General features: G+C 38.8%; 1 protein-coding gene across 1 annotated transcript in view; it reads right to left on the bottom strand.

Annotated features, from left to right (window-relative positions):
* The window catches only part of LOC135206170 (anaphase-promoting complex subunit 5-like), a 621,184-nt gene that overhangs the window by 233,802 nt on the left and 367,478 nt on the right, over positions 1 to 19,904 (bottom strand). Inside the window, exon 5 of the mRNA XM_064237464.1 lies at positions 4,597 to 4,745. Within this exon, the coding sequence (XP_064093534.1) occupies positions 4,597 to 4,745 (149 nt within the window). The remainder of the gene's footprint in view (positions 1 to 4,596; positions 4,746 to 19,904) is intronic.

The following is a 19,904-nucleotide window of genomic DNA, read 5'->3' on the forward strand; positions in this document are numbered from 1 at the left end:
GTATTTTACAGAAATACTACAATAATCTTTCCATTTCACTCTTTCAAAATAAGGATAACTCTCTCTCTCTCTCTCTCTCTCTCATCTCTCTTCTCATCTCTCTCTCTCTCTCACAGATGTATGTTTTTTGTATGATAAATAAATTATTTACTAATTTTCAAATATCAATATTAATGTAAACAGCAATAATATCAATTCATTAGAGAAAATACTAAAGTGAATCAGTAAGATTTTAGTTTATAAATTAAAAAATTATGTAAGAATGAAGGAAATCCCAGTCTTCACGCATCTTTCTTTCAAACTCCATGTACCAAACTGAGGACCAACAGCTGTCAAATATATCAAGTAATGTGACAGGAGGGGAGGGAGTGTGTTGTGTGTGTCTCTCTCTTTACTGAGATGAAAGATTCTTATGGTACATGTATGTATAATATGTTTGTTAATATTTTCAAATAATAATAATAATATAACTGTAATTACAAAAATCATATGTGATAGTATTTTAAAGAAATACTACAATAACCTTTCCATTTCACTCTTTCAAATACAATAACTCACTCTCTCTCTCTTACTGAGATGAGAGAATTTCTATGGTACGTGTATATGTTTAATAATATTTTCACATAATAATAATATAACTAATTTCAAAATTCATATGTGATAACAATATTAACCCTCTTACGCCGATTGGACGTATTAAACGTCGAGTCAAAATGTCTCCCGTATGCCGATTGGACGTATCATACGTCAGCTCAAAAAAGTTTTTTTTAAAAAATTCGCGGAAAAATACTTATAGGCCTACCAGCCAAAAACTTTTGAATCACGCGCCTTGGGGGATGCTGGGAGTTCACGAATCAAGGCGTTGTTTTGTTTACAATCGCTACGCAGGCGCGCAAGCGCGAATTTCTTTCTTATCGCACTAAAAAGTATCAGTGACACATCACAAAAATTATTTCGTCACTTTGACATAATTTTTGCACCATTTTAAATTATCCTTTACATGAAGTATTATATATGAAAATGTGCGCAATTTCATGTAAAATACAACAAAAAAATACTCATCATTGTAGCTTTATCAGTTTTTGAAATATTTTTCATATAAATAACGATAAGTGCAAAAATTTCAACCTTCGGTCAATTTTGACTCTACCGAAATGGTCGAGAAACGCAATTGTAAGCTAAAATTCTTATATTATAGTAATATTCAATCGTTTGCCTTCATTTTGCAACAAATTGGACGTCTCTAGCACAATATTTCGATTTATGGTGAATTTTTGAAAAAACTTTTTCCTTACGTTCGTGCGATAACTATTCCGATAAATTTTTTCATGCGATTGTCCTAATGTTTGCACCCTTTTAAATTTGCCTTTACATAAAGTTTTGTATATGGAAATGTGCGCAATTTCATGCACAATACAACTAAAAACAACCCATGGTTGTAGCTTTTATCAGTTTTGAAATATTTTCATATAAATAACGTTAAGTGCAAAAATTTCAACTTTCGGTCAACATTGACTCTACCGAAATGGCCGAAAAAAGCAATTGTAAGCTAAAACTCTTATATTCTAGTAATATTCAATCATTTACCTTCATTTTGCAACAACTTGGAAGTCTCTAGCACAATATTTCGATTTATGGTGAATTTATGAAAAAAAAAACATTTCCTTACGTCCGAGCGGTAACTCTTCCGAAAAAATCAGAATTTTTTTTGTGCGATTGTCGAAATGTTTGCACCATTTAAAATTAGCTGTTACATAAAGTTTTATATATGAAAATGTGCACAATTTCATGTAGAATACAACTAAAAATGATTGAAGGTTTTAGCTTTTCTCTTTTTTCGAAATATTTGCATATAAATCACGATAAATAGAAAAAAAATCACGTTCGGTCAAATTTGACTACCGAAATAGTTGAAAAACGCAATTGTAAGCTAAAACTCTTACAGCCTAGTAATATTCCGTCATTTTTCTTCATTTTGAAACAAATTTGAAGTCTCTAGAACAATATTGTGATTTATGGTGAATTTTTTGAAAAATATATTTACCTTCACTCCGCGCACCGATTCGCGGCCGCAAGTCTCCGAAATATGTACATCGCATTATCCTAATATTTGCTCCTTTTCATATTAGCCGTTTTATAGAGTTTCATATATCAAAATGTGCGCAAATATATGAAGAATACAATAAAAAATAATTGAAGGTTGTAGCTTTCTCCATCTCCGAAATATGTGCATATAAAAAATATATATATATAACAATTTCGACATTCGGTCAAATTTAACTCGTCCGAAATGGTCGAAATCTGCAATTCTAATCTAAACTCTTACAGTATCGTAATATTAAATCCTTTGTCTTAATTTTGAAACAAATTGGAAGTCTTTAGAACAATATTTAGAATTACGGTGAATTTGAAAATAACATTTTTTTTACGTCCGCGCGTTACGGATTCGTACATCATTTTGTGATAATATTTTTCCGGTGTTGCTTTTATTGTTTTACTATGTATTATATATCAAAATGATTGCAATTTAGTGTACAATACAACGAAAAAAAAAGTAACTCGTTAGCTTTGACCGTTTTTTGCACAGCGTGATTTGAATACAATTATCTATGAATTTTTTTTTATTTCGCTACCATATCTCGCATTATTTACATACGATAATGATATTATTTTTCATTTCTGATGATTGCATACTAAAACTTTGGGCAATGACAAAAAAATGAGCCAAAATGAACTCTTAATCTTTAAAACTAAGCGCACTGTGATCTTTTTAAAAAATTATTTTTTCCGCTTCCGCGCTCACTCCAAACCGGCGCCGGCATACAGGAGAGGTTTTGATTTTTAGGGCTTCGGCGTAAGAGGGTTAATAATATAACTAATTTCAAAATTCACATGTGAATTACCTCAGCACACTGTGGATGGGTCGGAATGTTGCATGCAGCACATTTTCTGATTAGGTTTTTGTGGATTGACTATGCTATACCAAACCTTACACAGTTTGCATGCTTTTGGCATTCTTTTTCCTAATGCATCAATTAGTATATTCACAAGATTCACCTTATTCATTTTCTTTGTCGGAATATGTTGGTTTATGTATATTTTCTTTATGAGTCTCTTGACCACTTGGATTTTATTTGGAACTTCTTCAATTATTTTCAAGATGTTTCATTAGATTTGTTCCAGTTTGAAGGATTATATCCTTCTAATATATCTATGAATGCTTTTGTATCTTTTTGGTTAGGACTGTTGCTGATTTCATAGATGAGAAATGCCAGTTCCCTTCCTGCTACCTCATCGTATTGCGAATCTGCTAAACACGCCAAATTACGCCACCTTTTCCCGCAGTTGGAACTTACTGCCATCTTGTTCTGATTTATAGTATACACTTGATAAAACTAACTTAGAAGACGCTTTATCCTACTATTTTCACACTAATCTTATCACCGATAGTTCACGAACACTTCTAGATATTTCTCAAATTCTAGTCGTATGTTAAACTTGTGATATCTGTTGATTATTGTGACTTCACGCGGGTACGTCTCACCAAGCAAGATGGAGTCGGAGTCGGAGTCGGAGTCTAGGAGTTATTATCTCTCTCTCTCTCTCTCTCCATTATTATTCTCTCTGTCTCAAGAATAATTCAAAATTTCACTCTTGATGGTCAGATATATGATGTTGCCATTCAATGGTCTCTCTCTCTCTCTCTCTCTCTCTCTCTCTCTCTCTCTCTCTCTCTCTCTCTCTCTCTCTCTCTCCATGTGTGTGTGTGTTATTGGCTGTAGGTATATATTTTTATTGGTAAAATGTTTAAGATGACTTTGAAATTATATTAATAATATAAGCTCGAAGATTAATACAGTAATAGGTTAGTAATTTTAGGTATATTTGAAGTAGGATGTTATTTAAGGTATACATTTGGTATCTGAACTTTCAAGATAGGCAGTTCTAAGCATTTTTAGTGGTGGTTCTACCTATTCGTGGGTTTTAACTATTCACAGTGGTGTCTGGTACACATCCCCTGCGAATACATGGGGAACTGTATATAGTAAAACTATGTCCATTTAGAATTAAAATATTTTTTAAGGCCTTTAAAACTGTAAAATTAGATGCAACAGATGATAATCTCTCGCTTCTTTCTTTATTAGGGAAAACCACTCCAAAGCCAACTAAAAATACAGTAATTAGTGAATATTGCTCTACAAAAAAAATCTGTGAATTAGTGAATTTTCCTGCGATATATTTGGAGATATGTCACAAAAAAACCAAAATAAGTAAATGCTGAACTGTGAACTAGTGGGGATTCATAGTACTGATAAATAGGCTAAACCTAAAGGGGGATTTCTTTTGAAAAGTAATTTAAGCAGTTGCCACATAAATCATTATAAGACTTAATCAAACTATACTCCCGAATAAATACAAGTAAATAACATATGACTTTTAGATACAGAGCACAATACTTACCTGAAATATAATCCAAACCAAACAATTTTTAATCTGCAATGAATTCACAGAGACAGGGTCCAAAAATAATCTTATACTTCTTAATTAGAATCTACTAATTCAAATCACTATACCAATCATTATATAAAAAAATACCTGAATATCAGTGTCAATATGCTGTTGCATCTGGGTGCTGTTTGTCGCAAAACATTCTTCATAGTAGTCTCTGAATTGTTGGTAGAGTGAGGTAACTTGTGAAAAACTCAAACGGCGAAAAGATAGATTCAATCTACGAACATAAAGACCTGAAAGAAAATATATATAATTTATCTTTAACTGGAAATAAAGGAAGAACACAGAAAAATACATTCAAGCAATAGGATATGTGTGAACTCCAGAGTGGGGAGATGACAAACATGATGTGACAAATGAGCAATAAAGAGGTAGATCATTTCTGTTACCTTGGGGGACATACTGGATTATGTAGGAGTAATTGAAAATGAATGAATCATGAAATTTAAGGTATAAAGCAAAGCACTGAGGCACTCAGCAATTTACTTGGAATTGGAATATAAAATTTAGGCAAAAGGCCAAGCGCTGGGACTTATGAAGTCATTCAGTACTGAAAGGGAAATTGACAATAAAGGAGGTTTTAAAGGTGCAACAGGAAGAAAACCTCACAGTTGAACATTGAAACAATTGTTAGGACAGGGTGGAAGTAAAATGGAGCAAAGATGACATGAATGGAGGTATAGTAAAAGGAATGAAAGGGGTTGCAGCTAGTGGTAAAAGGAGTGTTTGGCAATTTAAAGCTTAAGATAGTGAAAAGAGGGAGTTAGATTGGTTGGACAGCAAGATAAAAGATCCAGATAACAAATGAGGTACAAGGTTCTAACATTAAACCTGGAGAAAATACCAATTTGCACTAAGAAGTAATAGAGAGGTTGAACAAGATATGAGAAAGGATTTAAGAATGGATGTATAGTTAAAGGGTAAAATGTAGGTACAGCTATGGTTAAAGGGAATGCTGTAAACACCATCAGTAATGCCTACAGTATATCACGTGGTGCAAGGAGGGTACTACCTACTACAAAAGTAGGAGCTGAGAAGAGTGGTAAACAAGAAGCTGCATCATGGATAAAACAGAAAGAGAGATAGCCAGATTACTGCTAAGTAAAAATGTTCCATTGGTAGAGGAAAAAAGATGGGTATAAAAGACATGTGCTAATCTAAAAACATGGATAAATACTGACAAAGAAACTGGAGTGATTTAGAAAAGGTGTACCCTTAGAATGTTAACATTTATGGCTAGCGTACAATGGGAAGAACATATTACATAAAATAATTGCATAAAAAAATCCTGATCTCAAAGATTTTGATGGTTTAGTTCTGATGAAATATTGTCTTTTATACTGATGTGATATGTGTGATAATCATACTAAGAATCAACTGAACTTCTAATGAAATATCAAGCAAAGCAAAAAAGAAGACTAAGAAATGTGATACTGCACTAAGAAACATAAACACACAAACAAACACACTATGAACAAATAGTAACATCAACATTGATGAAATCCATATGTAGATGTAAACACATGCACACAGGTATGCAAGTAAAACCTGTGTGATATTATGAGGTGAAATGATAAATCATTAATTCCAATAAAACAGAAAATGATCAACTGTGTACTTTTAGTTTTTTGTAAAATAAAACTATTGAGATGGCTTTGTCTGTCTGCACTTTCTCTGTCTACCCTCATATCTTAAAAACTACTGAGGCTAGAGGGTTGCAAATTGGTATGTTGATCATCCACCCTCCAATCATCAAACCAACCCTATTATAGCACTCTAGTCTCAATAGTTTTTTTTTTATTTAAAGTTAATGTTAACAATAATCATGCATCTGGCAACACAAAGAAACAGGCCACCACTGCTAGCTGTTTTGCAATTTTGAGGAATTTTACTTTAGCATAAAGTATGCTCGTTTACCTTTTTATACTTGTTTTACATTTATGTACAAAAATAAGATTAATCATTCCAGTAATGCTTGTTTCTTTTAGCAACTAAACAACTAGTCTCATTTGTCTGCCCATTTAATATTCATGTACCAGAAAAAAATCATGGTTCCAGTTATCAATTTTCTTTTAACAACTACAAAATAATTCCTCAATTATCTAAATACAGTATAAATGGATTCAGTAAGCAAGATATCAGCTTCATTAACATTACCTATATCTTAAACAAATGCAATAGTATATTTGACTTCCTAGTTCACAGACACATTTTTCATCCTGTGTAAAGTAATACAATATGGTAAAAACTGATAAAGTTGCTATATAAAAATACATCAATGGACATAAAACAAAAGTAGGCTGTGGGTTACACAGGTAAGCTACCTACTGACTAAATTGTGACAATTACAAGAGTAAAAGAAATGGTTAAATCTTTTTTCCAGGCATAATTAGTATGAATTATATTTTATTACAAATAAGGGAAATGGTTGATGACTGCCTTTTGCATAAAGTTTTTAGTTTAGTTTGATGGTTGTTGTTTATAAGCATATGGCATGCTTACAGTTTTGTATTATCAACAAGGTTTAGTGAGGAAGGGTAAGGAGTTGCCCATGAACACGCCTAGATTTTTATCTCACCCTTATCCAGAATTCCCCATTATCCAATGGACCCTAGGCTCTAGCCATCCAGATAATTGAAGGATTACTGTATGCTAACAAATAACACAAAATTACAAATTGCTAAATAATTTGTACTTTTATAACTAAAATACATGCATTCTTAACATTAGGGTAAGTTTTCTAGCACCACCTGGAAATGGTAAAAAACAATTGCATTGCATATGCAAGGAATTGTGGCTTCTATCATTTGTCATGAATGGATGTGGGCAACGCCACTGACCCAAGCTTGATCTCGTGACACCTTAGTTATTCTTCCAACCCAGGGTAAACTGACAAAGGGGAGGCCAGAGGTGGGTGTTGACTGTTTAGACCGCAAGTTTGTTAGTTATGAAAAATACAAATTAATAAAAAATTTGTCATTTGTTCATCCACTGAACAAACCTAGGTCTTAACATTAGGATAGACTCACTCCTGGTGGGAGCTAAGTAATTCTGAACCAACTGGAGGTTCGGCACACCTGGTCAATCTTCCTGGATAACAGAATTCTAAAGAAGACCTACGCCTCTAAACCTTTAGACATGTATGTATCTAAGGCTCAGACAACTGGGTTTAGTACGGTGCCTAAATTCACTGCATATGCGGAAGACGAAGAGGTGTATGGGTTTATTTTCCCTCTCTCTCCTTGCTAGTGAGAGGAAGGGTTTGCTGCTGAAAGATATCCTTATATTAACAATGAACTCTCACAGCATGACTACTTCACTCACTTGTATTAAGCCAGTTCCAGCTTATGATGACACTATCTTCAAACTGAAGAAAAGAGACCAGTCATCTCATTCATTTCACTTTCATACCAACATCTTGGGCAAAATACAAACTGTCCCACTTGGGGCACTGGATGAGCAACACAATTTGTTGAGCAGCCGCCACTGGACCCAAGGAAAGTGTCCAAGGACCTGGAGCAACATCCCTCAGGTAGAAGGAAGTGTAAGTGGTTTGGAAAAACCATGATCCAGCAATCAAAATTCCATAAACAGATACATTCTTCTTGAATGCCAAGGGGGAACTTGATCCTCTAATGTCATGTGGCTCTTACATGCATGGAATTGTCAGTAGACATTGATGATGAGGAGCAGGCATTCTTGTCACTTCTTTCTTGACCCGGCCTGTGCTAATAAAAAACCTTCGAGTCCTTTTTCAACAAGCACACAGTGATCTAACAGGGCAAAGAAGTCATTTGTCTGGATTGTTGTCAACAAAATCTCCCAACAAAGGATAGAAAAGGAGGAAAACCTGCCACCCTCAATGGAAGGATTTTGAGTCTTAGCCACGAATTCCAGGACAAATTTGAAGGCTATTGACCCCCAACCCCTGGTGTGTTTGGCATCATACGACAGACCATGAAGTTCGCCCACCCTTACTGATGAAGCCAAGGCTAGCAGGAGGACTGTCTTAAGGGGGCCGGCCGGCTAATGCCATTTTTTAAGGACAGGACTTTGATATTCATACCACTTAATAAGGTGACTTGGGACATCTCCAAACCGCATATAATTTTCGCCTCTGACCTTCGGTTTTGTGACGCCAGGGAGATTTATCCCGAAAATAACCATTTTTCAAATTCTATCTCCTCCCTTGATATTTAATATTAAGACCTGGGATTACTACCATATATAGACCTGATGTAGACCTCTAATTGAATGGGGAGTTTTTTTTCTAAAAGTCTTTTTTTTGCTAAATATGAATTTTTCAATATGGTAAAAAAATAAACCCTATAAATCAGGAGAAAAAAATTTAAAAAAAAAAGACGAAACCAAAATTGGAAAAAAGGGCTTCATTTGATTGTTCTATAATGTCTTTCTGAGTTATATACCAAATTCCAATGTTATAGCTTTAAAACTAAGTGAGAAGATAGATTTTGAAGGTCAATAAGTATAGTTTTTGAGATACGGGCGTTCAAAGTTTTCCTTCGTATTTCTATAAAGACAGTGTTAATAAATAATGATTATTATGAATGTATATTTCTTTTTTGTGTATCAATAAACCAAAACTATTTTATTTATCATAATTTAATCATAAATGATGATCCCTTTGCTCATATATCGTAGCCTGGGGCACTGCTTGAGGCAAGATGGGGCACTCCTTCCTACGCAATTCTCTCTCTTCCCTTCACTAACTCGGCTTATTACAGCGAATTTTCTTCTTCTGTATGTTAACCCTCTTACACTGGAGCGGTAAATAAAAATTGTCTCCCGTGTGCCGGAGGGGTTTCGGAGTGAGCGCGGAAGAAGCGGAAAAATGATATTGTTATGATACAATAAAGTTTCATACATACTTACCTGGCAGATATATACATAGCTAAGACTCCGTCGTCCCCCCCCGACAGAAATTCAAATTTCGCGGCACACGCTGCAGGTAGGTCAGGTGATCTACCGTCCTGCCCTGGGTGGCAGGATTAGGAACCATTCCTGTTTTCTATCATATTTTTTCTCTTCCACCTGTCTCCTTGCGGGGAGGCTGGGTGGGCCCTAATCTATATATCTGCAGGTAAGTATGTATGAAACTTTATTGTATCATAACAATATCATTTTCATACAATCAACTTACCTGTCAGATATATACATAGCTGATTGGCACCCTTCGGTGGAGGGTAGAGACAGCTACTATATGGAATAGACAGGTAAACAACATATGTTGTAGGTATAAATAAAACCTTGGTTCCTACCTGATAGGTGGTAGACTTCGTGGGTGTTTGCCCAGTAGTCTGCATCACCTCAAGAAACTTTAGCGAGATATGTGATCTATGGCCAAGAGTTCTTGTGGGTCTGCAAAGGGGTCTTATCCACTTACTCGGCAGAGCCTGAAAGGACTTTGTCAATGGGTGCTGATCCACTTATATGACAATACACCTTATGAAGGAAACGCAACACCGATCCCGATCACCTGATCCTAACACGAGGGTTCGCGCTCAAAGTTGGAAAGAGTTATCCCCACACTCCTTTCAAAAACCCCAATAATTTCACTAAGTTAAAAAACTTTAACTCAAAGTTAAGGATCAGTGTCGGCTCCTTATCCCAGTAACGTATCCGCAGAAACGTATAAACCAAAAGAGAAGGATCTCTCGTAGGTTAACTTGACATCCTTTGTGTAATGAGAAGTCAACACAGAGTTGCCTCTACCGTACAACAGCTAATATGTCTTATATGACATATTGTTATGTAAAGAACAAGAATTTGCAAAAGCGCGCACTTCCTGCGCTTTTAATTCTCAGCTGTTTGAAGGAATCAAGTCACTAATGAAGTGCTTTAGGAGATCTCCATGTTTCAAAGAAGACCAGGGCTTTCTTGAAATGGATCTCACCCGACTGAAGCCTGAAGCCTCAGAGGAACCTCGCGCCTGGCTGGTGCTTCGCTCTTGGTTGGCGCCTAGCGCTTGTCTGGTACCTTTCGCTTGACTGGCGCCTCGCATCTGGTTGACGCTTCGCGTCTTAGCTGGAGATTCGCGCCTAGAGCCTGCTTGGCGCTTGGCCTGGCTGGTTTGCTGCCTGGCGCCTCGCGCCTGCCTGGAGCTTCGCGCCTGGCTGGGCGCTGCCTGGAGCTTCGCGGTGGGCTGGCTGGGGCACCTCGCGCCTGGCTGGCGTCTCGCGCCAGGGTTTGGCGCTTTGTGCCTGGCCTGGCGCCTCGCGCCTGCCTGGCGCCTCGCGCTGGGCTGGCGTCTCGCGCAGGTTGGCGCGTTGTGCCTGCCTGGCGCCTTGCGCCTGCCTGGAGCTTCGCGCCCTGGCTGGCGTCTCGCGCCCGGTTGGAGTGGCGCCTTGCGCCTGCCTGGAGCTTCGCCGCTGGCTGGTACCTCGCGCCTGCCTGGTGCCTCGCGCCTGGGTGGCTCCTCCCCACTTGCCGGAGCTTCGAGCTTGGTGGAGTCTCGAGGATGTCTGGCAATGTCCACATCGGACACTCTTATCTGTCCTATATGTTCGCATCTAGCGCATCTGTGTCAGGTTGTAGGCCCGGTCTTTCTCCTCATCAGACAATGACAGTGTTCTTGGGGCTGTCTGCAGGTTTTCTTCTTCCTTACTGACTGTGTCAGAAGGTCTTGAGTCGCCTTCTCAGTTAATGAACGAGAAATGTCCTTCACTACTGAGAAGGGAACAAAAAGTCAGACAAAGGCGAGTACAGAAGCGCTGCCCTCTGAGCGTGGGAGACCGCTTTGGTTAAAAAGACACTATATACTGTCCTCTTTTTAAGAAGACCTGCTCCAAACAAAGAGGAGATCTCAACCGAGCCATCCTGAACCGCTTTTGTCTATACAAGACAAAATACACAGAAGGACTTCTGGTTCGAGTCCTTCAGAATCATGGGCTTTCTTGGACATCACCCCAAGGGCAGGGCCAATCTAGGAAGTTGAAAACTTCCAATACATGAAAGAGTCCCTTGAGGAGATGGTCCAGTTCTGAAATGCCCCAAGTTATACGGGCAGAGTTCAAACCTTGTCTACGTGAAGCGTCAACTAAGGTCAAAAAGTCCGCTTCTGACGTAGACGGAAGAGAAATACCCATATTCTCTCCCGTCTGATATCAAATGCCTCTTTTACCAGCTAGTCTCGCTGGAGGCATGCAGAAGACCGTTCTAACTAACTCCTTCTTCAACTTCATCCAAGAGTCTAAAGACTGAAGAGCCCTCTTCATCGAAATGGCGGGCTTCATTCTAAGAAAAAACGAAGATTTCTTCGTCTTTGCACTCGAGAAAAGAGAGCGCGGAGAAGGAGGAGAGGCAGGAGTCAAGTCGTCTCCATACTCCTCTAGAAGCAAGGCTGTCAAAACATTATAGTTCGACAGTCCTTCTCTTCCTTGATACTCCTCCTCCGAGTTTACTTCTAACTCGGGGTCTAGATGAGTCTCCGCTGCTAATTCAGTACGTCTTTCCTCTGGAGGAGACAAGCTCCTAATAGGAGAGGGGCTAAGGGAATGATATTCCTTCCTCTTCCCCGCTTTAATAGTCCTGGAAGGCGCCAACAGCCCAGGCTTCTCTCCATAAATGGATGACGCTTCCCGCTTGGATGACGCTTCTAGTCAGCCAAGCGTCCTGGCTGACACCTCCCGTTTGTGTGGCTGCTGACGTCTGGATGACGCCTCGCGCCTGGAAGACGCTTCGCTCTCAAAAGGCGTCCTAACTGGCGCCAAAATTTTGGTTGGAGCCTCGCGTCTAAAAGCAGCTTTAAATGACTATTCATGTCTTGACGACGTCTCACGTCTCTCTGGCGTTACGTGTCTTCCGTAAGATTCTCCCGATCTCGCTCTCGAAACCGAAGCCTCTGCGATATGTTTGGAAGCTTCACGTCTGCATGACGCCTCTCGCTTCGCAGGGGAGAGGACGAGACTTCTTGATTGGAAGCGCAACGTACTTCCTACGAGGCGCTAACACTCCCACCAAAGAGGCCAGTTGCTCTTGTACTGGCAAGATAATCTTCCTTGAAGCTTTTCCCACGTCATCTTCAATCGGGGGAGAAGTAGGAAAAGGAAGCAGTCTATAGGAAGCCTGTTCGTCTTCTCACAACTCTTTCCAATAAATGTTAAACATGTTAACAGTTATTATCGTCGATCGAGAAGGATCTCTTTGTTAACGCGAATAGGAGCGAAAAAAGAGATTCTCGATGCTCTATGCGATATGAGAGTGTCGTGGAAATGGCCTAAGTGATTAAATGGGTAACGAAATCAGGAACGAATCTTGCCGTTACCGAGCTTGATGTCCGAGCGGCTACTGGACTCCTAGGTTAATAACTCGCTCTAAAACGAGAAAATCTTGGATGGTGCTCCTGGCTCACTGCCGCCAGGCTGGCGCTTCTGGCGCAAATTTTGCGCCAGGCTGGTGCTTCTGGAGTATTGCGCCAGGTTGGTACTTCTGGCGCGTTGCGCCAGACTGGCGCTTTCTTCTAATTCTTTTTATGTTATGTGCCAGAACACCTGTGCCTTTATGGTACCCGACCTCCTTTCACATGTTAATTCCGTTCTTAGTAGGAAAAAAACTTAATATACGTAGTATAGTCCATTCAGGGAAACAAGTTCTGCCCCAAAGAGAATGTTTCCCATCCGACTCATCCATCTTCTTCTGAGCAGGTACTCTAATAAGCTATGCTTTCGTAAGCCTGAGAGCATTACATAATATAATGTTCTGCTGCGATAGAATCCTTTAATAATGTTACCTACGGTAAACAGCATTGAAAGGTTGTACTATCTCTCTTATTGAAAGCTTCTTAGCAAAAGGCATACCAATATTTATTTACGTTAGCTTTAACTATCCCCCTTCAATCCGAGGTTTTAAGGACCGCGATTGTAGGGGAGATATACGGAAACAAGTTATTCCATCCCGCAGGAGAGAGAGATTCGCCCGACCGCTCATGACTGACACCTACATGGTACTGACAGTAACTGGCGTAGGCGTACTGCGTTGGTCTCAGGCTCTCAGCGAAAGCAGTCCCCGCTTACTCTTCCAGAGTTGCCAGCTACTCCAATTAATAAAGGAATTTAATAAAATTATTATCGAACTTCAGGAAGTTCTTATTAAAGCATATTTAAGCGAAACAAGACTTCGATAAATCTAGAAGCTAAGTAGGTGTAGTCTTAACATCCCTTTAAGCGTAGTCCTTCCTAGGAAAGACGTAGAAGGATACTTGTAATTGAGTTGCAAAGAAAAAGAGTAACTACGGTATGTGTTTATGATTTGACCGTATCGTATTCTCATACAGCAGAAACTCTACTACCTTCTACTATCTTCGTTCTTTTCGTTAATAGAACGATAGAAAGAGTATATATATATATATCCTTAAGGAACGAAGTTAATCAAGGAACTCTTTAAATCTTCGTGATTTCTTCATAAATCGCGGAAGAGACAGAATTCCTGTTCATCACTAGGGTTTACGGAAGGAAGTAGATATTTTCTATCCGCCATCATACCCAAACATCGATGAGATCTTATTAAAAAAAACTCCCAAAGCTCTTGCCTCCTCAAACGATGGGAAGAGCATGGATGAAGGAGAGAGTCCGCATTGAGAGGAACTGCCTAACAAAGGAGTCTTCTGAATAATGAAAAGGGGCTTCTCTTAGTATCAGAATCCTTCTGACAAAAGCAACGGCCGCCTGTGCGACATCTTGCACATTGCCAGGGGAAAGTTGTTCAAGTTAAAAATTCAAAGAGGAGTCTCGCGACTGACCTCTCTCTCTAATGAAGATTTTTGAAATCTTCTGACGCCTGGCGTCTGGATCCTTGCGCCTAGCGCCTGCGTCTGGATAGTTCCGCGCGCCTGGAATGTTCCGCACGCTAGAAAGGAGACTCGCTCCTGGAACGTTCCGCTTGCGTGGAAGGTCCCGTGCGCCCTAATAGATCCGAGCGCCTCTAGTCTTGTTATACGAGCCTCTTGCCAGTAAACGTTCAATGGAAGCATCCTTCTGATTGCCACTCTACTATAAGGCTCCTTAGTTAAGCCGTCTGTTTTCTCTTTGAAGGCGCCTTGCGCCAAGAAAAAGTTCTGGAACGCGGCTCGCACTCAGTTGCTGGAACGCGGCTCGCGTTTATCTGTATGAACGAGGCTCGCGCTAGTCTGTTGGAACGCGGCTCGCGCTAGTCGTTGGAAACGCGGCTCGCTGCTGGCTGTTGGAACGTGGCTCGCGCTAGCTTTGCTGGCTGGCTCTCAGCCTCTCGCTCAGTGAGTCAGTGTTCTCTTATTCAGAGAACGAGCCAGATCGTCCGAACTTCTAACTGTACATTCTTCGTCTTTCGGATGTAAGATGAAGAAACGAAAGAAAAACAGACGCACTTTTTAAAGGCTGCCTTTGCAATGGCTATCCCTGGCAGTCTGGGACGTTTTACAGATCCTGCCGAGGGAACGCCCAGATCGGTGGGGATTCTCCATAACCTCCGTAAGGCTTTCGACGTTTCCTTCTCCTCTGGGCTTGTGAGTTTGGAAGAGGTCTGGGCCTGAGAGCGAGACAGAGCCGATCGAATGCACCCTCTACTAATTAGGACGCCTTTCCAATGGCGAACTTGGCAGTCTGGGACGTTCTACAGATCCTTGCCGAGGGGACGCCTGATCGGTGGGGATTCTCCATAACCTCCGTAAGGCTTTCGACTTTCCTTCTCCTCTGGGTATGTGAGCTTGGAAGAGGTCTAGGCCTGGGAGCGAAACAGAGCCGAACAGAACGCACCCTCCACTGCACTAACAGTAAAATCACTTCTTACCTTTCAATAGCTCGATTTTGAGCTACATTCCTTTGTCTTCAAATTGCAATATGAATTTGAAGATTCTGTGAAGTAAGAAGGAGATGAGGATACCACACTACTAGTAATGTTAATGCTCTAACTGCTCGTTAGTACGAGAGCTATATAAACTTCTAAAGGAAGCGTAACTATTCTTTCCTTACATCGTCAAGAAGGAAGTTAGCTCAATCAAGTTCTAACATTTACTACACGTTATTATGAATAAATATTAAAATTTTCCTTCTTGCAAACTATGTGATTGTCTACCGAAAAGTTCGGTAGTTACACGTAAACAATTCTTCGAAATATTCGAAGCCAAAGTTATCAAAACAAATTAATATGCGTATGCCGAACCAAAGATCCAGTACTTCCCTGCAAAAGATAGCCAGAAGACCGATGGCGATGAAATCCAAAAATCAAGTCAGGAGGAACCTGCAAAACGTTGTTTACATTCCAAGCGACAGAAAAAATATGATAGAAAACAGGAATGGTTCCTAATCCTGCCACCCAGGGCAGGACGGTAGATCACCTGACCTACCTGCAGCGTGTGCCGCGAAATTTGAATTTCTGTCGGGGACGACGGAGTCTTAGCTATGTATATATCTGACAGGTAAGTTGATTGTATGAAAATATTTTTTTCAAAAAATCACAGCGCGCTTAGTTTTCAAGATTAAGAGTTCATTTTTGGCTCCTTTTTTTGTCATTGCCTGAAGTTTAGTATGCAACCATCAGAAATGAAAAAAATTATCATTATCATATATAAATAATGCGATATATGATAGCACAAAAACAAAATTTCATATATAATTGTATTCAAATCGCGCTGTGCGCAAAACGGTTTAAGGTAACAAGTTAATTTTTTTTCGTTGTAATGTACACTAAATTGCAATCATTTTGGTATACACATTGTAAAACGATAAAAGCAACACAGAGAAAATATTATCACAAAATAATGCATGAATTCGTAACGCGCGGACGTAAACAAATATTTTTTTTCAAAAATTCACCATAAATCTAAATATTGTCCTAGAGACTTCCAATTTCTTTCAAAATTAAGACAAATGATTGAATGTTACTGTACTGTAAGAGTATTAGCTTACAATTGCAGTTTTCGACCATATCTGACGAGTTAAAGTTGACCGAATGTCGAATTTTTTTTATATATATATTTTTTATATGCAATTATTTCGAAAATAAAAAAAGCTACAACCTTCAAATATTTTTTGTTTTATTCTACATGAAATTGCGCACATTTTCATATATAAGACTCTATGAAATGCTTAATATGAAATGGAGCAAATATTCCGAGAATGGGACGTACGTATTTCAGAGATTTGGGCGGAGAATCCGCGTGCGGAGGGAAGGAAAGATTTTTTTTTAAATTCACCATAAATCTAAATATTTTGCTAGAGACTTCGAATTTGTTTCGAGATGAAGATAAATGACTGAATATTACTAGACTGTACGAGTTTTAGCTTACAATTGCGTTTTTTCTTTTCCGACCATTTCGGTAGAGTCAAAGTTGACCGAACGTGGTTTTTTTTCTATTTATCGTGATTTATATGCAAATATTTCGAAAATGAGAAAAGCTACAACCTTCAATTATTTTTTGTTGTATTCTACATGAAATTGTGCAACAGTTTTCATATATAAAACTTTATGTAACGGCTAATTAAAATGGTGCAAACATTACCACAATCGCACGTATGATTTTTTCGGAAGAGTTACCGCGCGGACGTAAAGAAAATATTTTTTTCATAATTTCACCATAAATCGAAATATTGTGCTAGAGACTTCCAATTTGTTGCAAAATGAAGGTAAATGCTTGAATATTACTAGAATATAAGCGTTTTAGCTTACAATTGCGTTTTTTTACCATTTCGGTAGAGTCAAAGTTGACTGAAGGTTGAAAATTTGGCAATTATCGTTATTTATATGAAAATATCTCAAAATTGATAAAAGCTACAACCATGAGTTGTTTTTAGTTGTATTGTGCATGAAATTGCGCACATTTCCATATATAAAACTTTATATAACGGCTAATTTTAAAATGGTGCAAACATTACCACAATCGCATGTATGATTTTTTTCGGAAGAGTTACCGCGCGGACGTAAGGAAAAAGTTTTTTCATAAATTCACCATAAATCGAAATATTGTGCTAGAGACTTCCAAATAGTTGCAAAATTAAGGTAAATGATTGAATATTACTAAAATATAAGAGTTTTAGCTTACAATTACGTTTTTCAACCATTTCGGTAGAGTCAAAGTTGACCGAAGGTTGAAATTTTAGCAATTATCGTTATTTATATGAAAATATCTCAAAACTGATAAAAGCTACAATCATGAGTATATTATTGTTGTATTCTACATAAAAATGCACACATTTTCATATATAATACTTCATGTAAAGGCTAATTTACAATGGTACAAAAATTATGTCAAAGTGACGAAATAATTTCCGAGATGTGTCACAGATACTTTTTAGTGCGGCAAGAAAGAAATTCGCGCTTGCGCGCCTGCATAACGATTGTAAACAAAACAACACCTTGATCCGTGAACTCCCAGCATCCCCAAGGCACGTGATTCAAAAGTTTTAGGCTGGTAGGCCTATAAGTATTTTTCCGCGAATTTTAAAAAAACTTTTGTAAGTCGACGTAAAATACGTCCAGTCGGCACACAGGAGACAAAAAATGTCGACGTAAAATACGTCCAGTCGGCGTAAGAGGGTTAACAAGATGTTTTCCTTGTATTTTCCTCTTTGGCAAGATGAAATTCTTGCCAAAACAAAGATAAACAAACGTAAATGCAAGAGAATGCCAAGAGGTGAAACTCGAAGGTGTACTCTCATTTTACAAAGACAATTTAATAAATCATGATTATTATGAATTTCATATTCCATTTTGGGTATTAAAAAACCAAAACTTTGTTATATATCATAAATGAAGATCTCTTTGCTCAAAGATCGTAGCCTTGGGCACAGTGTGACATGTGCTGTCAGGCAAGACGGGGGCATTACTACGCAACCCTCCCCTCTCTCTTCACTAACTACGCGTGTATTATGATATTCTGTAATAATGCTTGAGCGATTTTTCTTCGTCTGTATGTTAGCGAGATGTTTTCCTTGTCTTTTCCTCATTGGCATGATGAGATTCTTGCCGACACATACATAAACATACGTAAAAGCAAGCGAATGTCAGAGGTGAAATCGAACGTGTAAACTACTTAAAGTTTGTGATCGCACTAAATCATGACTGGACTTGGTAGCTGAGCTGGTCTCCCTTCTTGACTTGGGGAATGTCTACAGATGCCATTTTTCCCAATTTCTTTGACAATAATTATCAAAATTTACGATAATAGAAGAAATATTGCATTTTCTTGTACGGATCAATGTTTTAGGCTTTTTGAGTTACGTTAACTAATTACCCTGTAACTACGAAAGTAAGAGGAATTTTGACGAAATATTTTGTATACATATTCTCAATTGCCATATGAAGCTCCATGAATTTTTTCATGACTTTGCATTTTTCGCCCTATACCACCATATTTAGGGGTTCCGGCCAGCCCCCTTAAGGGTAAAGTGTTGATCCAAAGCCTGACGTAAACATTAGTAAGGAGCTTGGGTGAAGCTACTCAGTACCAGAGCTAGAACCTAGGGAGGTTTGAGCTCTCTACAGGGCTGCTCAAAGCTTTTGATCAGCATCAATATCTCTCAAGATGTAGATACGTCCAAGTTCTCCATATTAAGAGCCACAGCAGCCCTGTAGCCCTTTTTGGCAGAACAGAAAGATATTTTTCTGATCTGAGAAAGATTAGATACCTCTCTACATGAGGTTGACAAAGTAGATTGTGCCAAGGGGGAATCTCTCTCAGAACAAGCTGTTAGCAGTGATAGCAGATCTGGAAACATTCTGCTTGAGATTCTAGGACCTCACACTCTGTTCAGGACATGACGGATCAGGCAAAATGAGAGGAAACTATCGAACAGTAGATCTCTAACTTTTTCTAAACCTTGTAGTGTACAGGTCTATCATTGGTCTCCCCACAAGTGAAATAGCTTCTTCACAATCTCCTGATGCAGAGACCGCTCTGTTCCCAGAGTCTGTTTCTGTTTGTCAGCCATTACATTCTTTTTGCCTGGAATGTACCAGGCTACAAGCTCCAGTGAATTGTCTTTGGCCGAGTGGTGTAATTGGACTGATATCAAGTGAAGCTGGTGAGACACCAGCGACCCCGGCCCCCTTTGTTCACATAAGCCACCACTGTAGTGTTGTCCAACATCAAAACAACAGAGCGTCTTATAACCCTCTCTTGAAACAGCTGAAGTGCTAGGAAGGCTGCTTTCTGCTCCATCACATTGATATGAAGTTGACAGTCTTGAGGACGCCACGATCCAGAAGTTAGGTCTTTTCGATGTGGTCTTTACCTTAAGAAGATGTGTCTAAGAACAGTAGCAGTTCCAAAGAGGGTGAATGAAGTGTTTGTTGCTAGATTCTTGTCACCTAACCACCACAGTAGGTTGATTCTTACTTCTGTTGACAGATGGATCTGCATGTGAGGGTAATCTCTTGCTGGAGACCAGTATTCCTTTAGT

The sequence above is a fragment of the Macrobrachium nipponense genome, chromosome 29 (genome assembly GCF_015104395.2).
Source record: "Macrobrachium nipponense isolate FS-2020 chromosome 29, ASM1510439v2, whole genome shotgun sequence".
Taxonomy (NCBI): Eukaryota; Metazoa; Arthropoda; class Malacostraca; order Decapoda; family Palaemonidae; genus Macrobrachium; species Macrobrachium nipponense.